The sequence below is a fragment of the Centruroides vittatus genome, unplaced genomic scaffold (genome assembly GCF_030686945.1).
Source record: "Centruroides vittatus isolate TY-2023 unplaced genomic scaffold, ASM3068694v2 scaffold_450, whole genome shotgun sequence".
Lineage (NCBI taxonomy): Eukaryota > Metazoa > Arthropoda > Arachnida > Scorpiones > Buthidae > Centruroides > Centruroides vittatus.
In genome coordinates this window covers 2106799-2125223 of record NW_027122709.1, presented here as the reverse complement: position 1 = coordinate 2125223, position 18425 = coordinate 2106799, and the positions used below count along the sequence as shown (strand labels likewise).

Sequence of the window (18425 nt, the reverse complement as noted above, 5' to 3'; positions counted from 1 at the left end):
GCAAATATTATTTTAAAAAAAACGTTTAAATTATGATAACAAGCGGTAGATTTTATAAGGAAACTTTATTATTAATCTGGCTTAATAACAAATTAAATAAATTAACCAGTTGTTACGTATAATGCGTATAATACAGTGTAAGAGAAAGAGGGGGGGGGGAATGGCAGGAGAATAAAAACTTTAGCGAGTATTTATAAGGTGGAAATGGCAGAATTCTTTGGTTAGGATGCGACGGAGCCGCTACTTGACAGGAAAGTAAGTACGGTAGCACCTGTTGATCACCTTTCGTCCGCCAATGGGAGAGAAGCGGGGAGGGGAGAAGCCGAACCACCTGCCGTGCCCATGGCGCATGCTCGGGGAAGTTTGGAGAGAAACGTGGACGACGAAAGAGAGCAGACGGTGCCAGTCGGCAACATGGCGAAGATAGTGAGAAGAACGGCTCCGGCTATTCTAATAGCGTGTTACATGACTTTGTTTGTTGTGTGGCAAGGCCAAAAGGCATGGGTGGACGTCAACCAGACGGAGAAACGTTCGGCCCAACGTCTTCCCAGATCGGTGGCAGACGACAACGAATCGATGCCCAAAGAATCCGAAAACGTAACCGGAGGCACCTCGCTCGACGATATTTTCATAAGTGTCAAAACTACCAAAAATTTCCACCAGTCCAGGTTGGATGTCATCTTGAGAACGTGGTTCGTCCTGGCCAGAGATCAGGTTAGTTCCGAAGCATCTTTGTGTGGAGGAATGCTCGCTCCTCTCACCTCCACCCCTAACTTACAATTGTTTCAGATTAGTATTTAAGTAAATGTTTATTTCGGGGGGAAGGGGTCGGCAGGGTTTTCCTTTAAAACGTTTTAAAATAGTAAATCTAGGTTTATTGTGTTTTCGACCAACGAGGAAGTTCTAACAGAACGGGGTCGAGTAACTTAAAAAAAGAATAAACAATACAATTAATACGGATAATGGAAGATCGGACACGATTTTTTCTAAATAGTTCCAACGTTCGTACTCTTTCCTCCTTCCGTTTTCGCCCATTTTTTAACCACGCTTTAACACACCGAGCTTTAAAAAACAAAAAAAAAAAATTAATGGCGCGAGTGGCAAATTTTTTTTTACCTATACCCTATTTAAGTCACGTGACAAGACGATCCCGTTCTCAGGCCGTTACAGAAAACCACCTGGTAATATGGCAGTTTGGCCCTCGAACTTTCACCTCCGGGGTCACGCGTAATACGATCGGTCCTTCTCACGGTCTCATCTGCCGACCTAACTGTGTAAAGAGGAGAAGAAGAAGAAGAAAAAAAGAAATTCTTTTAGGAAATGTCCTCTCGTGTGATTTGTATAGACGAGTTCTGTCGAAAACGTTCTGTAGGAGGTCTATTTCCAATCTCTCGTAGGTTTTTTTTTTAATTGCATCGAACGTCAATCGGCGGATGTGGAGCCAAAAAGAAAGATTTCTTAAGAGCATAAATCAATTTGGTGGTTTTGCTCCCCGGTTCCTTTATTGAAACCAACGTTGGATGGTCTAATCGATCCCACGACCTTTACTGCTATTTCTCACATTACTTGCCGAGCTTGTCATTCTTAGTGCGACCTCCGTTTTATCTGAGAAGAACTGAGATAAGGGGAGTAATATTGACAGCAATTAAACCAACATTTTCTAATAATCTAACTTCCAACGTGTTGATAAATGGCAATATTTTCTAATATCCCCCCCCCTTATACGTGATGTTAAAGTCTAATTGATCGATTCGAAAGTTGGTTTCTCTTGTTCTATTCTTTTTAGCTTCTAAGTACTATATATAAATGCACTATAATACACGAGTTGTACAAAATACAATGGAAATTCTGAAATTGTTTTCGAACGTCACGAATTGTAAATCGTCTTTTACCATATCTCGTTATAGTTACGTTGCTTTAACTGGACAGATTAGCCACGTGTTACGCACATTTCAACGGAAAACGTTACCGAATATAATTGTTTTTTAAATACAATTTTACACTGTTTTGTAAACAGGAGGATACGCTGTTTAGAAGACATTTATCATCCTGTTTAGTTTAAAATGCGACTGAATTTCGCGTAAGTGGTAAGAAAATACGGAGTGGATGATACGTTACGTATTAAATTGTGGTGTTTTTAATCGTCATCGGGAGGGTTATATCAGTAACTTAGACGTAAGAGGTCAAACAAACCGGATTTTGTAATAAGTACGGCATAAAAATTAAAATGGAAAAAAGAAAGACGATGATATTCTGGTTATTTATAGCGAGAGTTACACAAGAGTTAAACCAAAATTCGAATAGAAAGGAGTAATCTAAATTAATGATTTTGGTTGGGACGAGGGTCAAGGATTCATCCTACACTAAATTAACATTGGGAAATTCGAGAATCGACTGTGGTAATCTTTTAAGAATAAAGATGATGTTGACTGATTCGGAGATCATCGTGTTTCCTCCTCCCGTAACATAAGTCTTAATTAACTTTGATATACGTTAACACACAATGCGAGCAATGCGTTTAATCATTCGGAATTAAATAACTCGAATTGATTTGTTACTTTTAAACGTAATTACTTGGCGAAAATGGCCACGATTTTAATTAAGATGGTGGAAGAATCGAACGGATTAGAGGTTATGGCGATAATAAATTGGAAAAGCGAGAAGATCGTAAATATTGAAATAAATCACTGTGTATATAAGGAATTAAAGGAGCCAAACTCGATTCATAAAACTTTATCTATTAGATAATCTGTAGCGTGAAAAAAGAGATTTCTTTGGTTCAGTGGCTGAAGACCTTCAGACGCCAGTTTGAGGTAATGGCATAGCGGTGGTAAAAGACTTTTAATAGCCCAGGGGGGTTAAAAAAATGCCCGGATCACAAAGACTCCGTAACTACCAGTGTACCGGATGTCAACGAAAACAAGTTATAATTACTTAAACAATGGAACAAAGTGTAATAAGTTGAGCGATGTAATTTGCAGTTTTTGTTCTGTTTCAATTAATAATCGACGGCCAACGAGGAGCGATCTACCAGGAAAAAAAAATTTGGGCATTGGGCATTGGCGTAAGAAATGTTTTTTGCGCATAAAAATATCTTTGTCTTCTGACATTTTCCTTGGAATTATCGAGGAATGAAAAATAGATGCTTGTTAACACTTTAAGTCAGTCAATCGTGACGTGGCTTAAAGAAAACGGCGCTTTAACAATGGGCCCCTTCCTTTTGACAGAAAAGTTGGTAGTGTAGGTTGGGGGATCCCGCTGTCGAAACTAGAAATGGGCCTTTCTCCGAGAATCGAGGGCGTAACAATAACTTAGAAATTTTGAAAAGAACCGGCCAATCTTCGAAATCTTACTGCTTTTTCTTTCGAACAAACCTCTGTTATTCCCTTACTTATTTATTGTTTTCTTCTTCTCTCTATTTATATTTTTAAACCGTAAATTAAAGTTTAAATTATTTGTTAAAAAGTAAACGTAAATAAATAAACAAATAGCGTGGTTTCGAATCATTGGATGACATCGAAGCCACGTGTCAGGTAAAACTGGTGATCGGAGTAACAACCATATGCTTGTGCTGTTGCTACTGTATGACAAGTGGTGGGAAGATGTAGAGGCACCTAGTTCCCATGGGGAAAATAGCGCTTTTCCCCCTTCGTCTGTGTATTGCGGGACCAGCTGCGAGTCGCACTCCAGGCAGCAAGCTGAGCCAAAGAATTTATAAATATTCCTCCTTCCTGTTAACTTTAATACGTCCATTAAGCTCTTAATACGCCGTTAAGTAGTTATTTAGTCAAAGTTTATTGTACACTACAATTAAAAATGTGTATTAGATATTGAGAATTACTTTTTAAGAATTAAATAAAAGAGAAAACAATTACGAAAATTCGTAACCTATATTATTGTATACATTTTTATTAAAAATTGAGAACGTCGGTGTGGTGAAGTACAGTACAGTACAGTACGCCCGGCGTTTTTAATAAAAAGTACTTTGGGCTTTCGAAAACGTTACTGTGGCCAAATTGATAAGAATTGAAACGATGCGACCACCAGACGTGGAATTGCCGAGATTGTTAGTAACACAGAAGAGCACGTGTTATCAGAATCCGACAATATGTTCCGCACACTCGGTCACGTGCATTCAGTCCACCCCTAGTTGGTGCACGGGGCATGCACGTGACACGAACTTCACCTGCCCGTAACATTCGCCATCAGACAATAGGGCACATCCGCATGCGCGTTTCCGATTGCCTCGACTCAACTTAGACTCCTTTCTTATAAATTTCCATTGTAACGGACGGGAAATGATTCATCTTAATGACTCATCGTGGCCAACGTGGTAAAATAGTTTTTAATTTGTATAAAATTCGGCTTCCGTCGCTCGTTCTCACCGCGTTGAAAAGTTTCGTACCCCGGGTGCGGCGGGGGTTCTGCACCACCCGCTTTGTTTGGCCGCATTGACACAAGACGGGGACAAACAGAACGTTATTACTTTTTCGAAATTGTCATCCCGACGTAGATTTGCGCATTATTAATGTAAACGTGCGTATTTCTTGGGAGCCGGTCGGAGGAAATTCGCGATATTAATAGCCAATCGCACAGACAAGGTCAAGTAATCGGCAGGAGAGGAATTTTTATGATCGAGACACCATCTGTTGCTCCGGTTCTGCTCGACTGGAACGGCAAAAATCTCCTCGGGGAAGAAAAGAGAGAGGGAGAAGAACGTTCGGGGGTCGAACCAACCATCGGATTGTTTCCTTCGTGGCGAATAAAAGCCACCTACTACGTTGTTTGTCGCACACCTGGTGATCCGGGCACTCGTTCTTCTACGGCGATAGGGGTTAATCTAGTCGAAGACGGGGGAATTTCGGGGTTTTTATGCAAATGGAGACGTTGCGAGTTCCCACGATTTCTACCCTTTTATCTAAATGAATCTCTCTAATTATTTTTCGATAGGGTTTGCTTTAGGATAATAGAGATAAGATACACTCGTGCATCTTAAAAATAACCGCCCGAGAGCATAGTATAATAAATAGACTAATCGGCCGACCGCATCTTCGAGAAAATTGCATTAGGCGAGAGAAAAAAATGGCATTTTGTGGTCGCTACACTTGTGATTACTTCCTGCAGATGTTTGGGAGTCAGCTAGTCGACTAGACCTGCAATAGGTCGTAGGTCAGTGGCGAACTATCTCGCCCGGGGCGACGTTCTGCCTAACACCTGCCAGGCTACCGTGTGCACGCAACTCCACCCCGTAACCGCCATGATTGAAGTCCTCGCGTCAGAACAATGAAAGGTTTCCTGGTTATCGACTCTTCGTTTCTTCCACATTCGCCACCTGTTGCTCTTACGTTTATACTCCCTAATTAATTTGCCTACGCATACTTGCCAAATTCCTTTCGCTCTCTCCAAAATCACACTGTTGCCACCTCCAAATAATTCCGAAAGTAAAGAACTTAAAGTCGACCCACTGGTGATTTTTTTCCATTAACACACAATATTCGGCGCGTAAACCTTTTAGAACTTTGGAGTAGAAGGCTGTTATTCTCTTCCCTTTATCCTTAATGGATTAATAACGCTTTTAATGGACTTCTAATGGATCCGGAATACAACCGAGTCCGAAATTCGATACGTAATGGTGTCAAAGATAAAGCCGGTGTCGAATACGATTCCGTCCATTTATTTACGAAAATAAACAATAACCGTCGTTACATTCTTGTACGTTCATTCTTCTCCAGTATGATACGGAACAAGTAAGTTGTATAGAATAAAGAATTATCTCCATTTCGGGAGGGGAGGGAGTCCGGGAAGATACCCCCGACGTAAACAGTTTTGTTTACGTGAAGAGTCCAACACAATTCGAGAAGAATGGGTTCCTCTGCAACCGCGCATAAACGATTATTGTTTCCGTATATGTATATTATATATATATAAAATTGACTAATCCCATACCTAAGGCTAGAAAAATACCCCCCCCTCACTTCTCCTTTCGTGAACGTAGTCGACTAATAAACAAGATGGCGATGTCCGATGTATAGTTGCCACTACACGTATTTTCGTAGATTATACATTCTTCACATTGTATTTTCATCCGGTAATTACCGCGAAGTCCGTTTATAACGTTAGTTTCTTCTTTAATAGAACACTCCTCCTCTGTTAGCCATTGTTTTTAGTAATTAAACTTTAATTAATGCGCCATTTCCATCAGATCCTGGTCTTTTTCTCCGTTTATATTTGATTTGAATAAGGTAGATAAATCCATTTGTTATATTTTTTTCTTGCTCTCGGAATTTCTGGTGTATAGAAAACATATTGACGTGTCGAGAAGATAAATAAAGTGTAAAATCTAAATCCGTTCCGCTCCCGACTGGTGTTAAAATCCAGTAATTCGCGCCACTTACTTGGATTTATGGTCAAAAACTCTGTCGTAAATCCAGCAAATGCCGGTATATTTTACTCGTTTTTTTTTCTTTTAAACGAAATAATTCTGTTTATTATATTCCGGTTTGTGTTATTCTACTTTAATTCGACCTTATAGTAACTAATAATGTAATTTATAACAATATTAACTGTACGAATCTCCTTTTCTAGAATTTTATTGACGTTAAAGTCTTTGGAATGCCCTCTTTGCACGAATATAAAAGAATTTCTACGTAGGCCCCTGGGCGTAGTTATAAGAGCACTACAAGTATTTTTGTCCGGAGGTATTTTTAATTCGAAACCGAGTTTTTGCGACTTGTCGTGGCAAATTAATTTTATTGATGGATTCGAAAGAGCGGAGAGGAGAGGGGGAGGCAGACAAGCAGGCAGTGAAATGACCAGACTGGCTCGAGCACGATCTCTGCGTTCTAGTTAACAATAGGTTCTACGTCTTTATCGAATAAAGACGATGACTCATCTCGAACTGCCGTTTCTTACTAAAAAGGAAGAAGCTATTGTCGATGCTGCGGGCGGCCAGAAAAAGGACCGGTCGATATTGTAAACCGCGAGTTTGGGCCGGTGTGGGAACGACTCTCCCCTACACCGGCTCACGTTACTACACAAAAACCCACACAACTAACACACCACCTACCGAATAAAGAAGAGCCCGGGGGATGGCTCCGAGAGGCGAGTCACGTGACCGGCATTCCGCCAAAAGCAACGTTGTTTTTAATGTATCCCTTAGAAGGGGGTCTTCATTCTTCTGACATCGTTAATTTGTGGACTGTAAAGAGGTTTTTTAGTCCGCGGGAGATAAGTTCCGTGCTGGGAACGATTAATGAATGCGCTTTGTCTACCTATTCGTCTGTTTTGACTTTCGAAACGGATGCCGGAGCCGATAAATTTCCGAAAAACCAATTTGTAAACCGATAGGCACACTCGGTATCGCCTATCGCGGCGGACAATAGCATCATTAAGGAAAACAGATACGGGATGGCCCCGACGACTTTAAGCATTCGGCCATCGAATTACGAAACTTACACCGTCCGAAATTTAAATGTCAAACGTTTTATGTTCAGTAATTTATATTATATTATTATTATTTCTTTATTTACAGACGTACTTCTTCACCGATGCCGACGACCCGTTCTACCAAATGAAAACGGGTGAGTTTCGTGTATTTCTATAAATACACTTCGTTATATAAAGATGCCGTGAGTGCCCATTGTCTGTAAAGATAACGGCCTTCGGATCTTTTCTATTGTTCTATCGATCATTGGCAGTTCTTCCATTAAATATTTTTCTCGATTGCAGGAGGACGTCTCATTAACACCAATTGTTCTTCCTCGCACAATAGGTAAGTCGATCTTTCCGAACCATCGAGTCGTTGACCCTCGGCAAGGGTGGGGTCACCTCTTCGATTCGATCGTAGGACGAAACGTTCCGTTTAATTTTTGACTTATAACATGCCTTTAAGCCGTTTAATTCGACTACAACCCACGCCCGGATAGGAAATTCCATATTTTTAATACAAATTAAAACACTCGAACAATTCCTCTCCCCCGTTTTCGAATACGGTTGTCCTAAATAAAAATTCTAAAAAGGAAACGTCTACCGAACTGTGTCTAGTTTATTATTATCCAATAATTGTTTATTTATTCCCGGAGTCGGGCCACCTATTCGAAACGGTCGACTAGATACCGTTTTACTTAATCAATTGTCTTGATGGAGCACCCGAGTTACCGACTAGGAGAACATAAATTGCACCCTTATCTTCGACCACATCTGTACAAAGACGAATGGTGTACTTTAAAAATCGCAGGTGGTCATCGGCCGACTCGACTTCTATATAAGATACAAATACCGGGGTGCGCGAGAAACTGCCACGTTAAATAGAATAAGTGGACCAATTTGTTTCCTTCGCTGGTCCTTGATCTAATTTATCCCATTCTCCGGTATTCTATCCATTAAAGCACAAATGAGGAAATGGCTAACAAGACGTCGTTTTCTCTTCATTAATTTGTCCGGTTGGTGACCACTTAACAATATTAAAACAGTTTTAGGTCATTTACTCTTCCTCCGTATATACATCCCGTGTAATTACCAAGACAATTCCGCATATCCACCCGTAATATTTATTCATTTATAACACCGTTTTTTATTATATTTTTCAAAGAAGTTGCAACCAGATCTTTTCATTTGCATTCCCATTTATTAATCCTCTTTTTTTAACTCGTAGGAAGGCTCTTTGTTGTAAGATGTCCGTGGAATTCGATACTTTCCTCGACGGCGATAAAAAGTAAGTTCTACTTTTTACCAACGGGTCAAGTAAATATCGAACGTATCTGGTCGAGTTTTTACAACACTTTTCTTACGTTATAAACAATAGAAACCGTATATAGGTCATTCGGGAGCGACGAATTTACCGAGAAATAGATCGCCGCCAATTGTTAAAACAATGAAAGGTGGGATTGCCGACCACTGTTTATCTCGTTAATCCGTCAACGATTACAAAACGTATAAATTCGCTTTATTATATCGAATCGACCACCAAATTTGAATGGCAGCCGAAATTTTATTACTTTTTCCTCCGCCGACCCAACCATCTGGCACAATTACAGAAGATCTGTTACACATAAGAACTTGTTTAGCCCGAGACATTTGATAAGTTACTCTGGCGATATTTTAAAAGATTAAAGACGTCTCCGTGGCTAATTTAACAACCCGAGTGTCTTCTAAAATCAACTAGAAGACCTTCTAAAGTAATCTCCTTCGCTATTTAGAACGACCATCAAATGGTTACTATAGGCTGACGCCCGAAGACATTTAACTGGTTTACCTTTGGGTGGAGTTGTCAAGACCAACTTCTGATCGGGCGGAGTCTCTCGAATGACCGATTGCTTTTTCCTTTTTTTTTTAAGTTGCTTTCTAACACTGACGGATGTTATGGCCGAGGTAATTATTGATCCGTTTTCCCCGAATCACGCTATCAGAACTGATATAAAAATTCGAAAAAAATTCGCGCACGCAAACTCCTCACCTCGGGCCATTACAAATCTTTCAACTTGGCTGATAAAATGATTAAAGAAACGTTAATTTAAGAAGTAGACAAACGTCGAAGAGGGGGGAAACGTTTTTTTTATCTACGCCTTACGATGTACTTTTTTTCCAGGTGGTTCTGTCATTTTGATGACGATAATTATGTCAACGTACCGCGTTTAGTGAAGCTATTAAAAAAATATAATCACCAAGAAGATTGGTATTTGGGGAAACCCAGCATAAGAGCCCCTCTAGAAATTCTCAGCAGAGAAAATTTCAAGGTGAGAAAATGTAGTGTTTTGATGTATAATATAATACATCCGGATGTTTATGCGTTAGTTGTCGTGCGCGTCACAATATACGGAATGTTATCGTGTTACGAAGGAGCAACAAAAGGTTACGGTATAACTTCTGGACGTGCAAAATGACTACGTCATTAAACACACGAGGTGAATTCTGTTTATTGCTACGAGATTCGAGACGACACAAACGATCTTTCGTGCTTAAAATATATATTATTACTTTGTAAATTGCGTTACTGGATGACTATATTTACTCGGTGAACCCACGGAGCCGGCTTAATGAATGCATTAGTCACCACGGCCGAGAATTACTTTCGTTTGTCACAATTTGTCTCCTCCAATGACTAGGGTCAAGCTACGTACCACCGACTTAATGGTTGTAGAATATAAGGAAGTGTACGCATCCGCTGGCTTATTAGTCGATGAATTGTTTAACTGCCTCGGGCGCCTTTTTAACTTTAAAAAAATAAGGTTTATTTAAAAAAAAAAAACGATATTATATATTATTAGAATTTTCCGTAAATTTATTTATTTATTTATTTATACTTTACAGAAGAAAGTGGCATTTTGGTTTGCCACGGGAGGTGCCGGATTTTGTTTAAGTAGAGCGTTGGCACTTAAAATGATGCCGTTAGCCAGGTGAGTGATTGGCAATTTAAATACATTTATAGTTTGGAAATGATCTATTCCGTCGATCGTACGTGCTTATAACACGTACTAAATTTTTGCAGTGTTATAATTATAATAAAAGTACATCCGGTCTTAGTTGCGGAGATGACTGACCGGAATCTCACCAAACCTGATAAACCAGTAAATGCTGATCGGTTGCTAAGTATTAATGATTCATTTGGCTGATTTCGCTCCCATCCACCGTGCGTAGGCACCACACACATAAAAATTTACATAAGACTCGGAGTGGGAGGACAATTTAATTCGTAACACCGCCGCCAAAGATCGAAATCTTTAGTAAAACCCAGACGAGCCGTTAATAAAGAATCTCGAACGTTAATCGATGCAGGTGGTTGCCATTCATTTACGCCCTGCCCCCTTCTAACTTACTATTCATCAAGCTCGTCCGAATGCCGATTCAATTAAAAGTCTGGTCGCCCTTCAGAATTGACCCGAACCATCGACTGTTTATGACGTCAGACACGGCCACCGACTGTCTTTGTATAGATAACATCGAGCGTACCGGATCTGGACGTTAGTCATTACCGCCGGCTCGTTAAGATTGTCATTTAGAAGAGTCGATTAAAATTATAAGAACGTTAAACTCGTTAAAGATAAACGTCTACTTATTTTGTATATTCTGCCACTAATTAGAAACCATTTCGGTATTCTGTGGGTGCCGTAACCTCGCGTCGAAACCCGCTTCGTGGCCTCTTTTGGCCTCGCGTGATATGTGAAGTAGCTACCAATTCCTTAACTTTAGCCACGATCATTTTCTACTCCTTCCACAGAACACTCGACAACAGCGCGCAAAATTCCCCTCTTCGTTACATTCCTCCATCTCGCCACACATCGGAGCAGAAAAGTGCAATTACTAAACAATAGTTAAGAATTACGTCATTAAGTCCGACCCAACTGGAGATACGCACGACCCCCTAATACACAAACCTCTCTGCGAAATTTCAGAAATTTTCGACAAAAGGCACGGGAGTAATTAAGTTTCAAATAGGACGAACAAAACACGCAAACACCCGTAAATAGAGAAAAAAAAAAACCCCGAATTTTTATGCATTTCTCGACGTTCGAAGGTCTCCCGAGTCAAAAAATGTAAAAATCTGGGGGGTCATTTTTCCACCCGTGGCCATACTTTCCTTCTATTATATATAACAGCCGGACTTTTGTTTAATTTTCCTAATTGTTCCGTTAGTATCATCTCGTTATACATTAATTAACATTATTCGGACGATCATTTTTCGCCATTATTTAGATTAAAGTAGATAAAATACGCCTCATTAAGTTGGAATGTTTTATGTTTCGCTCAATAAAACATAATGAGAAATATGAAGATAACCGATACACGAGACGATTATTTAATAAAATTTGTGTGTTCTTTTTTTCTCTACATTATCTCTACCTAAAGAATTCCTTATTTGTTAAAACTGCCGACCCCTTCCTCGCTTTAAATCGCGGGAATAAATTTAGATAACGACATTATAATAAAAACGGCAACGTGAAGAACTTTGAAGCTTTTATAGAAGCATGCATAAATCACAATGTAAGTAATAATAAAAAGGTTTATAGCCGAAACTAATTAACCAACACCTGCGGATCCGACTTTTTTCGTGCAACTTTAATGACTCCGGGCTTTAAAAACTAAGACGTAAGAAGGTAAAAAAAAAAGGCACATAGTAAATTAATGAGATGGCACAGAGCCGTAGGTAGTCGTTAGAGACAGGTGACTCTAATTAATAAATGGGAATGGCAATTAGAAAGTTGAATGCCATTGTAATGTATGCATTCGAGATACAGTTTGGCGATTACTCGTAACGCGTATCAAATGCCAACTCCACCCTGCTTTGATCCGATATTATCTCTTACCTTCTAGGTCCTAAGGCGACCGTACACACACACACTTCGATTTTGATGAATTACAATTGATGAGAGAAAATTATATCCCTTCTCATTTTAATTCTACTTGGAAAAATCATTGTTTCGGTATTTGAAAGTATTATTATTTTTCTCTCCTTACAGCGGCGGGAAATTCATAAGCATCGGAGAAAAAATACGTCTTCCAGACGACGTCACTATGGGATACATTATAGGTGAATATAGTCGTGTCACTATCTTAAGTTATATAACATCCCGAGGTGTATAAAGACGTAACGACTTTAATATCTTAGCGTTACTTTCCATCCAGTGTGTTGATAGTTTCCGTGTTTATTTTTCTAGAGCATCTGCTAAATAAGAAGCTGACTGTTGTGGAGCAGTTCCATTCCCATTTGGAACCCATGAAATTTCTAAAACCGGAAAACTATAACGATCAAGTAAGTGTCCTTTATTAAACTCGTCTCCTTTATTCTCGATGGAGAATCCAGTATAATAATAATATAATTTATTCTCAGATCACCTTCAGCTATTCTAGATACGGTAGAGACATGAACGTGCTTTCTATCGACGGTTTCGATCCCAGAATCGATCCGACTAGGTAAGTTACGCATTGTTTTAAGCGCGCGTAACCGAGTGGAAGCTACCGAAACGGCCTATCTAATAGAATGGGGGGGGACTTATCGGTTCAAATGGACAGAAATATCTCGTTTTTCTCCCCCCGTTCGCCTCACTTTAGGGGCGAACAGGATTGATTGCATGTTAATAGAAGGTAGAGGTGGTCAAGGTTACGAGTACCACGTGACCAAATCGGAGGGGGAGAAACTCCCTCGTTCGAGTCTACAGACTTATTTATTATCCCCCTTTTTCCCCCAGGTTCCTCTCCCTTCACTGTCATCTCTTTCCGAATTTCAATTTTTGTCCGAGGTGAATGTTTAATTACACCGTTAAAGGAGCCAAAATGTTAATAGTTGTGACGTCAAGACGACGTCGAAATTGAGAGAGCAAATCATTTTTCAAAATCAAAAGAGAGAATGTTGTGACGTGAAGAGCCAAGAAATTTTCAAAAGAACAAAACAAACAAAAAAACACAATCAAATTCTTTTTTTTTTCTTCTTCTTTATTTTCGGCGAGAGGACCGATTTTTTTTTATCGTTGCTCTTTGTAAATAATGTTTATTTTTGTAATATATTTTGTGAATATTGTGAATATTATTGTGTATATAGTAAATATATATATATTTGTTGTTAAATAAGTTCTATACATATTGTTGTTTTTTTAAGAAAATAAGTGAATTTTTCCCTAAAATAAAGTTTGTTGGGAATAATATATTTTTGCACGAGAATTCACTTTATATTCTGGAATAACTGTCACTAAACAAAAACGACACCTCGCGGATTATTTAGTGGACCGTTTAAAAAATACACCGCGTAATTAAGTACCAAAAGTTCGGTGTAATTCGTCGCTCCTCAACCGTATGCCCTAAACCGACTCCTTTCCGTGTTTCCGAAAGCCACTCCGGTGTTCGCGATCTACCGGTTGAATTTACCAACACCGATGCCATCTGGAGGTAAAAAAACAAACTTTTTAAAAAAAGTTTTGTGTAGTATGGAATTTATATCTTAGCAACGGGTTAAATAATCACACGGAAACTATTTTAAAATGTTAATTTATTTCTCGTACATAATTAATATCCGTATTCATTGCATATTAATTTAAAAATTGAACGATCGATAAGCGCGACGACAATAGAAACCGATAAATAATACACTATACACGATCGCAAATAAAAAAGGTATATACAATGTCTCGATATTTTTATTTAACGAATAACAATAGCTTATCGGACAATACGGAGATTTGTGCGAAATGCGTAAGACAAACAGGACACGTGGCAGATGGCGGCCATGTTTAAACGTTGGCGGAACGCGTGTGCGCCGAAAGGTAATAAGGCCAATAAAATACATTAAATAATAGAAAAGTGACAGGAAATAGAATTCTAGAAATTCGATCCAGAGATTGCGCTTTAGCTTCTTCGTTTTGCCACGTTTTGTTTTCCTGTTGTGACGTGGTACACTTGGTCTCGTCCACCAGTGGCGCCGTCGGTGCCTAAAGCCAAGAAGAGCGAAACGTATTATTATTATTATTATTTATTCGCATCAGTAGTCGGAATAATTGCCAGGTTATTATCTGCCATCTTTAATATTACAGGTAATAACCTCGTTCGATTCAATCGTGTTTTTTAATGCTTTATTCGTGTCGTAATTAAGCGCGTGATTAAAACCTACTTTTCTCTTACCTACGGTTAATTATGCAAAATTTCGTTAAATTGCCAACCGTGATTAGGAAATGCCCTTTTTTCTGCATTAATGCCCCTTAAAATAGCTCAGTTTACTAAATGAATTTCGTCTCGACAAGCAATACGGCGAAACCTGCTAATGTGGTCACGACTCTTCGCATTAACAGTACTTTGCTCCATAAAGAGAAACTTAGGTTAATGTTACTTTAGGTAGCCAAGATGGCGGCTCGTCTTAATTCCAGCAAGGAAACGGGTTAGGTTAGAACGTGCGTCCCACTGTTTCCTTGCCGGAATTAGAGACGAGCCGCCATCTTGGCTACCTAAGGTAACATTAACCGAAACGTATAAAGATTTTAAATAAAAACTGGTAGTAACTTACCACGTTATCGCACGATTTACTCAACCACATCCGGACTCTTCCGAGGATTTTCGAAGATGGAAAATGGTTTTCGGCCAGGTAGTAACAGAAACCGTATTCGACAATGGTGAAGAACACCATATTGACGCAGACGAAGAGCCAAACGTCTAAAGCGTTGACGTAAGCGACGGGTGGAAGATTACTTCTCGATTGTACTACTTGAGTAGATAAAGTTAACAGTGACGTAACGCCGAGAGTCACTCGAGCGGGAACGTCACCCACTCTCAACCAAAACGACAACCAAGAGAGACCAACCACTAGAGAACTCGGAATGTAGGTGTTGACTATGTGGGAAGTCAGGTGTCTCGAAAATGTAAAATTTGCGATCAGTGACGTGTAATTACCTGTGGAAGATTTCAGTATAAGAATAGTTCGGGGGGGGTAAATAATTGGTAAACGGATAATATAATACCTGTGCTCCAGATGGAGTTCGTCTTTCCCGTGCTAACGTTAATCAAGTCGAACTGAGGAAGCATGGTAGGAGATAACATTTCGATAGAGATCATACCATTTTTGGGGCATTCTTTTTCTTCCGACCAATGAAGTTCCACTAAATAATTCGGATGAGCAACTAATAAAAGTAACTAATTTTAATGAAAAATAAAAATAATCGAGACCGTAATCCAACCGAGAAATCTTACATAATCCAATCTTAAAAGAGCACACTTGAACGTCCATCGGGTAGTATCGAAGATTCATCGGGCAGCTCAGTCGAACTACGTACCTGTACGTATAGAAACTTGAGTGTACGAGGCTAGTATGTATTTGTAAATAATTCAATTGTACAAATACCTACCTAGCGGATCGGTAAAGGGTACCATCGCGATATATCTTTACGTTTATGTTGGGAACGGAAATGCGAAACAACTCTCCCCACTTGCTGTTCTCGAAATAGATGTCGGGGGTCCACAATCTGTTGGCCATCTCTTCCGGAAATATAACGGGTCTATTTTCTTTTAGACACTCCGAGTTAAGTCTGTAATCTTTCCACACGTCGTCAAAGTACATGTGTATGTTGTAATCCTAAATGTTCGAAGAATGTAAGGGAAGAATAACTCTCCTTTTCCAGTTAAGCTACAAACAGGGTGAACAAAATAGTGCCCCCCGCTGACATCCATACATATAGAAAAGACCTCCGAATTTTTTTCATTTCTCAACGTTTCGAAGACCCGAGTCCAAAAATGGGGGTCATTTTTCGACCGATGGGCATACTTTCCTTCTGTTATACATAACAGACGGGAAAGTAAAAACATTTTCGAAATTCGAATAAAGAAAATGTTTCTGTGTGTGTGTGTCAATAAGAGACGCGAACCCCCTTGGACCCGCCCTTGCAAACATCACCCGCAAAATGCTAGTAATTGAAGAATGTTTTATAGAACAGCACTTACCATAGTTTCTTCGTTTAAATCGTAAATATCGAAAATTTGAATACCGATGTATACGCGAACCGGAGATTCTGTATAATGTTAATACGTGCTTAATTAGAATATTATATAAATATATCACGTGTGGTAATTATAGGAAAGAAAATTACTTTTAGTGGCGGGTGCCTCCGATTTTCTATAATCCAAAGGAACGATTAGCTTGAATGGATCCGTTCCGTCGCATCTGAAACCAATCAATTCTATTTATTTCTTACGCTGCTTACCATTAATACAGTTAATAAAATATAAGTATAAAATATAAATCATCTTTTTACATTTGAAAAATAAACATTTAAAGTTATTATTTTAAATTTTTATTGATTACAGATACGTCCAGCACTTTAGAAAACACGAAACATTTATTTGTTTATCCATTCCGCAAAATTCTAGTATTAGGTAAATAGATAAATAAATAAATATATATTTAATAATTTAATTTAATTTTATAACATTTCGTTAAATAGGGTAGGAAAAATACTCACGGAATGGCAACGACGCTAACAAAGGGGTAGAAAAGTAAAACGACGATGACCAACATCTTTCTACGATTGAACACAAACAAAATACAATTAATGAAAGTTTAAGTAAGGTTTCTCGTGGTGACGTTACTGTTCCGTGGCTTTCTTCGATCGCAATTTTACTGATTCTATTACTTTCCCGTCTGTTATGTATAACAGAGGGATAGTATGACCATCGGTCAAAAAATCACCCCCCAAAATTTTTAATTTTTCGATTCGGAACACCTTGAAACGTCGAGAAAATGCAAACAACTTCGGGGGTTTTCCTGTCTTTCCGAATTTTTTCCACATACAGTCACGAACATCCATACGTATGGATGTTAGTGCCCGTGTGGGGGGGCACTATTTTGTTCACCCTGTTTGAAGCAAAAAGAAGACACGCGTACTGGAGCCGCCATTTTGAGTCGCATGTTTAAAACAAACTTGTTCGAGCAGTCAATTTTATACGACATTAATTAAACTAATTTATGCAATTTTAGTTTAATTAATGTCGTATAAAACTGTTTGCTCGAACAAGTTTGTTTTAAACATGCGACTCAAAATGGCGGCTCCAGTACGCGTGTCCTGACCTTCTTATATAGACCTTGGTTTGAAGCTTAATAACTCTCATGTTTTCTGTAATTTTGTAAGGGTGTTTTGGTATTAGGGGGTTCGATACTATTGAATTTCGGTGATTAAAGGTCGTGGGGTGGGAAGATAAAGAGGGTCGTGTGTATCTCCAGTAGGATCTGACATAATGACGATTTTACTTCGCATTTACAATTTTTTTTAAATATAACCCGTCCCTACCCTCAAAATTAAGCTTTTGGCCAAAATATTTTATTTTAAACTTTTTATATGGTAACAGATGGCGCCACCAAATGTCGCCTGGAAAGCTAAGCAACTCGTTGCTGGATTTTTTTCTGTTTCTTCAAAGGTTATATATTTTTTTCCCAAAAAAGCGAGTGTACACGAGAAATAATTAATTATTTCTCGTATAATTAATAATTAATGCGGATTTAGGATCATTCACTTACAACTCTATAAAGCCACGGAGCTATAAATGTAGGGCCTCCACGTATATAAAACGAGTTTACGTTTTCTATACAGAGCGAGGCATCTTTTAATGATAAGATAGGTTAATAAATGAGAGATGAAAGATAACTTATCTGATTTGAAGTAACAATTAGTGTTTCTAAATCACGAACGGACTGCGTTAGGAGCAATGTCCTTCGTTCTTTCACTTACTTGGCTTATCTTCGACGGCTTCTACTTTTCTTCAACTCCAATTGTTAATTTTCACACAATGAAGCACTCTAATTGACATGGCGGATCTTTCTTGTTTTTTTCTCTTTTGTTTTTCTAAGTGCACCCGTCCGTAACCACACTAACGATACGGCGCTAAATGGCTAAATTTAAATGCTTCACTCACCCGTCAAAGCCTCGACAAACATGCAAATACAGTAGACCCTCGATTTA

The 18425-nt window shown here is 38.9% G+C and overlaps 2 protein-coding genes across 3 annotated transcripts; one reads left to right on the top strand and one right to left on the bottom strand.

The window, feature by feature from the left end:
• Positions 1-363: 363 nt before the first annotated feature.
• LOC136989261 (fringe glycosyltransferase-like) lies at positions 364-13385 on the top strand. The gene is made up of 10 exons (XM_067287390.1): positions 364-714; positions 7532-7580; positions 7729-7771; positions 8654-8713; positions 9587-9734; positions 10309-10394; positions 12456-12526; positions 12654-12748; positions 12827-12909; positions 13185-13385. The coding sequence occupies exons 1-10, from the start codon at positions 415-417 to the stop codon at positions 13237-13239; spliced, it is 990 nt and encodes a 329-aa protein (XP_067143491.1). The 5' UTR covers positions 364-414; the 3' UTR covers positions 13240-13385.
• A 576-nt stretch (positions 13386-13961) lies between these two features.
• Positions 13962-18425, bottom strand: LOC136989184 (glutamate-gated chloride channel alpha-like). 2 transcript variants are annotated; one of them, XM_067287266.1, is made up of 9 exons: positions 18195-18425; positions 16932-16991; positions 16560-16633; positions 16414-16481; positions 15822-16048; positions 15667-15749; positions 15438-15596; positions 14987-15369; positions 13962-14417 (listed from the first exon to the last, which is right to left on the bottom strand). In XM_067287266.1, exons 2-9 carry the CDS (start codon positions 16985-16987, stop codon positions 14220-14222), a joined length of 1248 nt encoding a protein of 415 aa, XP_067143367.1. In that variant the 5' UTR covers positions 16988-16991; positions 18195-18425; the 3' UTR covers positions 13962-14219. The 2 variants fall into 2 exon arrangements, with proteins under 2 accessions (XP_067143367.1, XP_067143368.1); XM_067287267.1 differs by lacking the exon at positions 18195-18425 and having other exon boundaries at positions 16932-17028.

Excerpts from the sequence above, each read along its gene's own strand:
- LOC136989261 (XM_067287390.1), top strand. The coding sequence starts at position 415 with ATGGCGAAGATAGTGAGAAGAACGGCTCCGGCTATTCTAATAGCGTGT. Across the intron at positions 715-7,531 it reads TCGTCCTGGCCAGAGATCAG|ACGTACTTCTTCACCGATGC; the intron begins GTTAGTTCCGAA and ends CTTTATTTACAG. Across the intron at positions 10,395-12,455 it reads AAAATGATGCCGTTAGCCAG|CGGCGGGAAATTCATAAGCA; the intron begins GTGAGTGATTGG and ends CTCTCCTTACAG.
- LOC136989184 (XM_067287266.1), bottom strand. The coding sequence starts at position 16,987 with ATGTTGGTCATCGTCGTTTTACTTTTCTACCCCTTTGTTAGCGTCGTT. Across the intron at positions 15,370-15,437 it reads GAACTCCATCTGGAGCACAG|GTAATTACACGTCACTGATC; the intron begins GTATTATATTAT and ends AATCTTCCACAG. Across the intron at positions 14,418-14,986 it reads GTAAATCGTGCGATAACGTG|GCACCGACGGCGCCACTGGT; the intron begins GTAAGTTACTAC and ends TCTTGGCTTTAG.